This window comes from Syngnathus floridae, chromosome 2, assembly GCF_059516105.1.
Source record: "Syngnathus floridae isolate MCC-2025c chromosome 2, RoL_Sflo_1.0, whole genome shotgun sequence".
In the NCBI taxonomy this organism is placed as follows: domain Eukaryota; kingdom Metazoa; phylum Chordata; class Actinopteri; order Syngnathiformes; family Syngnathidae; genus Syngnathus; species Syngnathus floridae.
This window is the reverse complement of record NC_142414.1, coordinates 13,961,390-13,971,674: the sequence shown is the minus strand read 5'-3', so window position 1 is coordinate 13,971,674 and position 10,285 is coordinate 13,961,390. Positions and strand designations below refer to the sequence as shown.

Sequence of the window (10,285 nt, the reverse complement as noted above, 5' to 3'; positions counted from 1 at the left end):
GCGAAAATACGCACGCTCCGTGCTTATGATCAAAAAAAGTAATTTGAAAAAAACGTTTAATATCAATTATATACAATCAAATATTTACAATAAAAAAAATACATAAAGAAAATAATTTCCCTCTTAGGGAATGTGCACAGTGCTGGTATCGAGAAGAATCACAAAATAATGAAAATTACAATGAAAATTAACTTCCTGATTGTTCTGCCCGTTTTGCTTTGTTCAAGACAACCTTCGTCAGCATTCAGCAATGATAATTCATGCCTTTGTTACACTTCAACTGGATTAATGTGATGCACTTTTCATGTTGGAGTGTTCCAGTGCTCCTTCAAGTCAGATGCCGTTGTTAGCATTGATGTACCCCCCAAAATTTAAATCCTCACAACCAATCTGGGATGCTGCGATTTCCAAATTGGTGTGAGACACACATCACGAAGGAAATAGAGTGAAACCTCCAAAGTTGAACTTCTCAAATGTGGCACAATTTGCAATTAAACCAAAATAAATGTCAACCAGTTTCTGCAGTTGTGTGCTACCACAAAAGACTGCAACTCAGTAAAATAAAATAAAAAAACCTTTCCGCTTAAGGCCACATTACATATAAATGGAATAATGCAAGGGCCACTTTACAATTGGACTTCTATATATACATATAAAACACAAAACACTAAGAAATTATATAATGTCATTATAATGAAGTTATTTGAAAAAACGTATGTAAGAACTTTAGCTGTTGAGGTGCTATTTTTGTTGTACTTTCTTTGCGTCTTTACATATACAGCATAAAACAAGCTCTCTATAACGATCCTTTTTTGAAACCCACAACTCTTAAACAGTTCTTCCTATTTTAAAATTGTGTCAAACGTCAGTTTTAAAATGTTACATCCGCTAAAATGGACAGGAGGCCGTAGTTTGGACACTCCCGTTCGACAGGCTAACCAGAGAAAGCTAACTGTGCTAGGAAATGAGCGCCATTTATTGTGAGCAGATTACTCCATCCAAAACGTAATATTGTAACATGAAGCCAGATACCATCCAATGTCGCAAACCTCCACCTCCTGTTCTACGTTCACCTGTGGTGCATATGCTAACAGAGCTTCTTCCAGACCACCGTGAATGTGGCCACAGAATCTGAAGGCAATACTCAAGGTCTCAATCCAGCCTGAGTTTGCTTTTTCCGGCGAACGCGTCGAAGGAACGCCTCCTCAACCCACTTGTCGGCGCCAAGCATGCAAGGGCCGTTGTGGACACAAAGGAAGGTCATCTCGTCGACGTAGCTGAGGTTCTTCAGCAACTGTGGGCCAAAATGACAAAAGTGACTTTCAGTAAAAAGCGGTATCGAATGTGAACCCGCGCGTCAAACGCTCACTTTGGGTGTGATGAAGAAGTACTGCGACGTTTGCTCTTTGCAGGCGGTGCTGACCAGAATGTCATAAACTCTCCTCTCATTGATGGGATCCATACCCTAACCAGGAGACCAAAAGACATAAGATAGCGACTCTTAGAAGTGGGGGCAAGTCACATATCGTCCTTGTCGATATAATTGTGATTAAAAAAGAAACTGCCAAGCTGTCGGGTTCGCAATTTGGAAAGATGATCATTGTGGGGTTAGATTTTTCTTGTTGTTGATCCAAACTAAAATTGGCATGATGATTCTAAACATTACCTGGTTGATCTCATCCACCACTCTGAAGGGGCAGCGGTTGAGCTCCTGCAGAGCCATGAGGTACAACATAGTGGAAACGCTGCGCTCTCCTCCACTCTGATGGAACTGCGTCAGTTCATGCAGTTGACTGCTCTCGTGGAACTTGACCCGAATGTTGATGCCATACTTGTCGTATTCCTCCTGCACACATCCAAATAACGTGTCAAAATCTCACCATCACAGCAAATCAGGAAGCTCACTGAGGCTGGCGCCGCACAAAAATACCACACGGCACCAGCTGCTTGTGTTGAGTCTTTGGATAACGTGCATCGAGACATTCACCATGCTGACGAGGACTGCAGTGAAGTTGATTTCTTCGTCTTCTACGACTACCACCACCACTACCCCTACCATCGCCATGTTCATATGCGCGCGCTCTTTAAAAATCAACATGTGTAAAGAAACCAAAAAAAGACACACACGCTTAAAAGGGGGAGGTCAAAGGTAAGAACAAAGTGTGCTACCTCGTTTTCAAAGTGCAAATCCACTTCTCCTGCACAATTCATGGCGTGGAAGAAATCACTGAACTTTTCGTTGATTTGTTCCACCAGCTGTTTCAGAGGGTTAAGCCAGTTTTCTTTGGCCTGTGCAAACACACACGGACAGACATGCGTACACATACACATAGAAATATATATTGAATCTTTTAGACTTTTGCCCTTTCCTTTTTTAATATGTTGGCTGGTTCTGCGACTTCTACTCTAGTGTGACTGTCAGTTATAACCATGATGGATAATTTGTAATTAATAATTTATTGATCTAGCATTATCAATACAAATATTACTAATAATAAAATAGAATATTTATAATTATTGTTTTATGTTTGAGCTTATGTACAGCCAAATGTATTTATTTTTAACTTTAGAGGTTAAAATAAGTCCCCAAATGCCCTGAAGGTCACAGTGCATTTTAGCATCATGTTGATATTTGACCCAAAAGGCACGTGTGATTGTAATGTACCTGTGACATCTTTTGTCTGAAAGCAGTGAAGGCCGCGTTCTTCTCAGCCAGTTCTTGTTCCAGCTCTCTGATTTCCTGCTCTCGCTTCTTGCACTCCTCCACAACCTCAAACACAGCCACAATCAAAGTCATACACAAGAAATGCTTTTGTTTAAGCAGCTTCAAATATTGATGTAAAAACTTACTATGCCACAAATAAAAATTGACACACGTCTAAAAATGTTTGGACCTAATAATACTTTACAAACCATGAAAATACCACAAATGATCCCAAAACATTTCAATATAATTTCAACCTCATGTTCCTTAAAAAAGTAAAGGCTTCTGATTATTTCACTCCTCCCTCACATACCAAGCTTGTCTCTCAGTCAACACAGTAACTCAGAATCGCTTAAACATCAGATAAGCAGGGCCGATTCACCATTTGTCGGATATGACTCCTTACCTTATTACTGAGTCCCGGAAAGCACTCGGCTCTGGACCGCTCTTCATTCAACATGACCTCCAACTCGTCCAGCGTGTCGGGCAGCTTAGTGAAAGCCTGCAATCGCAAAACAAGTGCGTACCGTAGTACCAATGGGATCACACGACAAGCGGAAGGAATATTTGGTGGGAGACCGACATGATGGAGGTGCTGCGGTAACGCCTCGTCGGGCTTCATCCGGCAGATTGATTTGGCTTTGTTCAAGATCTCTTTGCATTGTTGTTTGAGCAGGACTGTACTCTCATCCAGCCGGCTGCATTTGTCCTATACAAACACACACGTTCAATATTACATCAAGAACACAAAGGCAGAAGATGGAGAGCGGCTGTTGGCGGGTCAAATACTCACACTGATCTCTTTGAGTGCACTTGTGTTTTCTCTACAAATGTTAGTCAGCTTAGTCTTCTCTGCCAACAGCGAGACCATCTCCAAGGCCAGGTACACCTTCTCCATGGTCAACTTGGCTCGCAGCTAGAGGCGGGCAGATGCATGAGCAACAACTGAAGTCACAATGACATCCTCACAATTACAAGGAACATCCAGACAACTCAAAGGAATCTTCAAAACAGATCAATTTTGAGGCTTTTTCCATTTCTAATTTTTAGGTCCTAGCATCATCCAAATGAAGTCCATTTGCCTTGATTCAACTTTTTGCAGATGATGTCCTTCTGTTGGCTTCATCAAGGTGACATTCAAGTCTTGTCAGAGCAGTTTGCGGCAGCAGCGTGTATGCTGAATATCGCCAATTGTCTAGAGAACACATTGCCCTCTTCAGGTTGGGGATACATTTGTGCCTCGGGTGGATGGGTTTGCGTAAAACTCGGGGTTTTGTTCTCAAGTAAGGGAAGAATGGGCTGAGAGATTAAGTGGATTTCAGAAGTATCAGAGTTGCAGCAAGGGCATTCTGGTTCTTTCAGCTTTACCTTAATTTGTGCCAATAATGCAGTAACTATAGATGTCTTCTTGGAATTGACAGCACTTATTTTCTTTTTTGTCTCTGCCTCAATCTTCTTCAGGTCAATTCCGCTTTGCTCCAGCTCCCTCAGTCTAAAACACACGTTAATAGTCCATCAGACACTAAATGAATATCCTAAAAAGGGCATCTGTACCGTTTTGTAAGCCGCACCTGCTAAATGAAGTGATTGATGTCAAAAATGGTTTAAGCTCGTGGTGCAAAGGTCCTAACCATACCATACCTGTCCTGTTTGTTCCTGATTTTCTGCTCCAGTTGTCGCTTTTTGCCCTTTAATTCCAAGAGCGTCTTCTTCTCTGTCAACAGTTCATTCTCACGGCGATCCAGGGCGGTCGCTTCTTTTTGAAGCTGATGCAGCTGCTCATCAATGTCTCGAACCCTGGACTGGCAAATCTGCGTAAAGGGTGTTGATTTTACGATTTTCAAGCTAATTAAAAATAATAATAATAATATAAGGAGCTCTAAAATTTGAGGTGGGTGCTCAGATTCTCTTTATGAGTACTTTAGGACCTCTAAAAATGGGCCAGATAGACAACCAGCCCTGCCGAAAACTTAGCTCATTTACAAATCCTCGAGTTATCGCGAGTGCATTTAAACACCCGAGTGAGTGTCTCTCACCTTCATCTGCTGCTCCAGCTGCATCTTCTGCTCGGTGTCCACAGTGATACCGAGGTACTTGGGTGGATACACGGTTGTGTTTTTGGTAGCGGTAATGTTGGAGTAGAAGGACTTCTTTATCGTGTACTTCTGGTCATTTGTGTACATCACCTTGATGTAGGGCTCCTGTATCACCTGCAAGAAATTCCATCCTCATTCCTGGATCTTGTCCAACATGACTTTTATAGTTCTGCAAAGTTATTACCGTATTTATCATGGCTTCAGTCTGCTCATTGCCGATGGGGATCTCGTGCACTTTATACTGATGACAGAGGTAACTCATTACCTCATCGGGGGCATCGAAGGTCTCACGCAGATAGGTGAAGAACCCAAATCGCCTGCAACGCCCAAAAGAAAAAAATAACATCTGCTAAAAAAATACATTGACTGGACTGGTCCAAAAGGCCTCATTAAATGAGCATTTTACGTGAGGAGTCTCCCTAAATATGTCTCTGCTGAGTGACTGTTTGGTCATTCACCTGGTGGTAAAACAATGGCCACTCTTCTCAAAGAATGACACAATCTTTGAAGCAAGTCCCACCTTTCTAACCCATTCATGATGATTTTGTTTTTAACCCTCACCTCAAGGACTCGATATGCCGCGATGGAGTCATTCTTGAGCACGTCTCTCTTGGAGCAATAATAGCATTGACTCTCAAGTTCATGTTGTCACGCACCTGGAGTCAGACATATTCACACTGAAGACATTTTCTGGGCTTTGCAGTTGACTTGTATCAAATTTGCCTATAACGTTGCCAAGCGAGAATAATCAGAAGCGTTCTCACCTCTTTCATGAAATTTGCCATGTCATCCTTCCTCTGGAAGACAAACGCCCTGAGGTCATTGAAGGCGACGTGGTTCTCCATGTACTTGGCAAAGCGGTGATCTTTCATGTTAATCTGCGGAAGCAAAACCGAAACGCATACTCGACAAGGAGACAACTTTGTGACTCGTTGGCGACTATTGTACACGTTCGACTCACCACAAGCATCAAGGGCTCGTAGACGTTTCCGCTGAAGAGGTGTCGGTTCTGCCTGAGCCACTGCAAGGCTGTGTGTGTGTCCCTGTGGCGTCCACGCAGCTTCTCCTCTTTTACCATCATCATGTTATTCATGTCGCCAAGCTTTTTCTCCAACACTGTCAATCACCACAAAATAAATTCATTTGGTGCTCCCACCATCACACACCCTTGATACTTACTTCTCATCTCTGCAACAAGGTTGTTCTTCTCGCGACACAGGTTGGTTTTCTCCTCTTCCACTTTGGTCTTCTCCATTTGGATGTGCCTCAACTCACCATTGACTTCACTGATCCTCGGCGTCACGTCGGGCTGGTTTTCGATTTCCGCAAGCCCAACTTTTAAGTCCTCGATCATCAGTTTTACATTTATGATACGCTTCCTCTGATCTTCTTCTTCCGTTTGTTTCATTTTAAATGCCTGTTTTATATCTTCAATCTGTGGAAAGCAGCAGTCACTTTTTTAAAACAATTTAATACATTGCATAATTGTTTTTAAACTAATTCTAAGAAGTTTGGAATTTTTTGTGAAATTTTAGGATAAACCAGAAATGCATTATAACATTTACAGCTGAAATTAAATTGGGGGTGCATAGATTATTTTGGGTTTTATCCATGATGAAACATACTGTTTTTTTGTCAAGACTACTTAGTGTTGACATGCAAAACACCAACTTGGAAGAGGGATGCATTTTGTCACTCACATCTTTGAAGAGTCGATCCAACTGATCTTGTTTTTGTTTGCATTTTAAGGATGCTTCTTTGATGGCAGCACTCTGAAAGTGAACATTTTATTACAAAAATTTGTGATGATACTGCACACTTCAACTGGGGAATATAACATAGATACAGTAAAATGCTTTTGGACATTATCAGGCTTAGATTTTAAACACAACATTGACTTTGTCATTGAAAATGTTAACAAAATGGCATCTTACTTCTGGCAAGCATCTGGCTTTTAGGCTTGCCCTGCTACAATGTTACAGTGCCACCCCACCCTAAAAAAAAAAAAAATTCTTAACTGATTAGCGTCTATCTCAAAAATGGTTGTTTGGGTCTGAAAACGTCGGAAATCTGCCCATCAGCAGAAAATTCTCGTACCTGTAAATCTGTCTAAATCCTCAAAATTTCAGATTGTCAAGAGTAAAATACTCTTCAATCTAGGTTAACCTCAATGTAAGAAGACAGATTATCTTTTTACTGAAGTAAAATAAAACATTTGTTTGAAACTTGCAAAACAATGATCAGCATTTTTGCCGATTTTCCAACAAGCTATGGACCGGAGCAGTAACAATCATGTTTTCTGCACTCCCAACACACTTGTCGAACTTTGAGGTGCAGTACAATACCGTACTTTATTCTGTATAAGAGTAAAACCTGCGAGAGTAAAAATATGCATGACAAGATATTTATGAAGAATCCACGATGGGTCACCTTTGTCTTCATTTGCGTGTCACTAGGCTTCAGCTGCTCTTCAATGGCCTTGATCTTGGTCATCATGGGCAGTTGGGACTGCTTGAGGACAGAGAGCTGCCTTTTCGCCTCATCTCGTTCCTTCTTCACACCCTCAAGCTCCTTCCGGGTGGTTTCGTACTCCTACAAGCAGATGGATTTATACTGAAACATATGGTTCCATTAAATTACCCTCAATTCCCAGTTCATTTCCATTTATCTGGTTTGAAATATAATTTACCATTCCCTGTAAACTGACTATAATATTTCTAGCCCTTTGTTAGCCTACTCACCACCCAGGGTGTCTTCTTCTCAATCAGCTCAATCACATCCAGATGCCTCTTCTTCTCATAATAGCGAGTCTCGTCAAGTTTGTTTCTCTCGTATCTCTGCTTGCTTTTCTCCAGATAGCTGGTTTTCTCCTTTATAACATTCTGAAAAAAAAAATACAATGGAATCATTTCAGTTATTTTGGATTCTTAGTTCTCATCTTTGATGGAGACGTTTTAAAGAGAGCATCAGTCACACTGAACAAAACAAGCCTCCGGTGTATGTGTTTACCTCCATTTCTCTATCTTTGTTGCGAAAGCTTTTGAGCTCGCAGTGATACTGAAACAATTGCGGCGGACCCACAGACTTCTCGGTCGCTTCCAGCAATTCGATTTTGGACATTTTGGCAAATTGCCCCACTTTTTCCTGCCGCAGAGGAACCAAAGGCATTAAAGGCAAGTCCAAAAAGATTGACACAGATGTTTTGCTGGGTTAGGGATACTGACTGACTGAAAGATACCTGAGGCATGAACTGGCAAAGGTTGTTCACTTGAATTTGCAGAGCCTTGACTTCTTCCTCCACCGTTTTCTGGTTACAAGTTTTTCCATTCAGCCTCCACACTGACTGGTTAGTTGCCACGTGGATCTCTCGGTTAATTATTATATTCCCACTACTCTTGAAACTGAAAAGAATTTGAGTGTGATCAGCAGATTTTATTTTTGTAGCAATTTCTAAATGAAGTTGATAAAGGGAAAACAGCAACCAAAACAACTGCAGAATGTTGAAGAATGGCATATTATTTCAGCACTCTCATGCCCATGAACATAATTCTAACTGTAACAAGTAATATTAATCTGAACAGGCCTGCTTCTACACTTTTTTTCTCACTTTAGTAGAGAGCATTTTTGAGCCAGTAATACAAGCAACAAAAAAGTCAATTAATCAGGCAGTTTCTTAATAATCATCTGTCTGAAATTACATCTTGTCACAAGCAACTTACAGTTCAATTTCAACAAATCCTTGGTCACATCCTCGTTTCACGTAGCCCCCGATCTAGAAGACAAAGTCATTATTGATACTGTAATGATGTCAACAATAGTCCAAAAAAAAAAAAAAGAGCACAAAAAGCATCTTTCAGTGTCCTTTCAATGTAATGTAAACATTTTATCACAATTATTGGACTGTGACTTTTGACCTTGTCGTCTCTTTCCAGGATGGTGGTCTTTCCTGCCAGGCTCAGACAGATTGCGCATACAATGCTGGACTTGCCGGTTCCATTTGCTCCGATAACCATGTTCAGGTTTGGTCCAGGATGTACCACGGTGTAGTCGTACGTCCTTAAAGAGCAAGAAAAATGCACAGCAGAGTAAGGTGACATTTTAATCCGTACAGTAAACTGAAAAAGAACAATGAATAACCTTACCAGCAAGAATGTAATATTTATTAAATAAATAAATAGATAATAAATGCACATTTGAGTGCTTTGATGTTTTTAAAACCTATTGATTTACAATTACATAACAGATTTTCTTTTTCCAAACTTTTAACCTTATAAGGGATGAACAACCAGCCACAATCACATGCACACCAACACTGAGCTAGAATAAATAAAAATAAATCAATCAAATCAAAGATCTGTTTCCCAGACACTGTTACCCTGAACACAAGAGAAGTAAAACATGCACAGTTACACACCCAACGTAAATATTGCACGTTGCTATATTATGTTATGTTGATTCAACCAAGCTTCGCTAAATAATTCCAAAACAATGCAAACTGTCTGTGCAAATTAGCATTCCTTCAAGTGACGTATGCATTAAGTGCTACATGAATATCATAGTGAGCTTCTTAGAATTATATATTTCCGTAACTCTGATTATTTTATGCTGCATTTGTATTTATTGTTTTTGTTGTTATTCAATATTCCACTGGAGTGTGTTTTTCATGTTTGTGCGTGTGTTGTGAGGAGAGTGGTTGTGGGATGCAAAGCGAGGTCTCGCAACTGCCATTCAACCAGGTACCACTGTCGTCAAGGCACCGCTATACATAGAGCAGTCGAAGCGGCGTGTTTGTTTCGCCATTGTGGCTTTTGTGTCATACAAGCCTCATGAACTTGAAAGGAACTGTACCGTTTATGACGAGCAACTTACAGGAAGTTTTTCATGGTGATGCGAAGTACCGCACCCTCCACAAAAGGACAGCCAGCCTTGTTGGCTCCACTGGGCTGACTGCCGGAGGGGACGCTGTCTGATGAGCTTCGGTCGGCATGACGGAGTTTAATTCTTTTCAAGGGGGTTGCCATAACGCTACGAGAGCCGCCGTCACCCCTCAACACTTCACCATACGCGAAACCTTCGTCGACATGTTTTTGTCTAAGCGCGCTTATTCTTCTTCGCTCACCGATTATAAGTGGTTTAAAAATAAGCTTTTGGTGCGTTACAGCCACCTACTGGTGTGGAGTGGATGTGTACTGTATTACCCAGATCGAGAGTTTGATTCTTAAAAAGGTGTACATTATTTCATGTACAATCACCCTAACGTGTGCACAGTTTAAAGACTAAATACAGGAAAATAAAAGCGGTACTTTAATAATGATTCATTTATAATTTGTGTACATAAACTATCCACAATAAAGTATCCAACTAAAAGCAAACTTTTCTCAATGATCAAAACAGGGTTGGTTGGAGGTTCAAACTAGAGTTTCAAACTGGGGTTAGGGTTTTAAACTAGTGTTTCAAACTAAGGTTAGGGTTTCAAACTATGGTT

The 10,285-nt window shown here is 40.8% G+C and overlaps 1 protein-coding gene across 2 annotated transcripts; it reads right to left on the bottom strand.

Annotated features, from left to right (window-relative positions):
• Positions 1–39: 39 nt before the first annotated feature.
• smc5 (structural maintenance of chromosomes 5) lies at positions 40–9,932 on the bottom strand. Of its 2 annotated transcripts, XM_088366854.1 has the most exons (24): positions 9,670–9,932; positions 8,715–8,856; positions 8,520–8,572; positions 8,039–8,201; positions 7,810–7,944; positions 7,542–7,682; positions 7,231–7,392; positions 6,501–6,572; positions 5,980–6,235; positions 5,762–5,916; positions 5,565–5,678; positions 5,362–5,456; positions 4,985–5,117; positions 4,741–4,914; positions 4,346–4,515; positions 4,073–4,196; positions 3,498–3,620; positions 3,288–3,413; positions 3,111–3,206; positions 2,666–2,770; positions 2,170–2,289; positions 1,667–1,846; positions 1,370–1,465; positions 40–1,294 (listed from the first exon to the last, which is right to left on the bottom strand). In XM_088366854.1, exons 1-24 carry the CDS (start codon positions 9,819–9,821, stop codon positions 1,145–1,147), a joined length of 3,237 nt encoding a protein of 1,078 aa, XP_088222980.1. In that variant the 5' UTR covers positions 9,822–9,932; the 3' UTR covers positions 40–1,144. The 2 variants fall into 2 exon arrangements, with proteins under 2 accessions (XP_088222980.1, XP_088222973.1); XM_088366847.1 differs by having other exon boundaries at positions 3,111–3,413.
• Positions 9,933–10,285: the final 353 nt, after the last annotated feature.

Excerpts from the sequence above, each read along its gene's own strand:
- smc5 (XM_088366847.1), bottom strand. The coding sequence starts at position 9,821 with ATGGCAACCCCCTTGAAAAGAATTAAACTCCGTCATGCCGACCGAAGC. Across the intron at positions 4,516-4,740 it reads AGCTGGAGCAGCAGATGAAG|ATTTGCCAGTCCAGGGTTCG; the intron begins GTGAGAGACACT and ends CCCTTTACGCAG. Across the intron at positions 3,621-4,072 it reads CATTATTGGCACAAATTAAG|CTGCGAGCCAAGTTGACCAT; the intron begins GTAAAGCTGAAA and ends GCCCGCCTCTAG.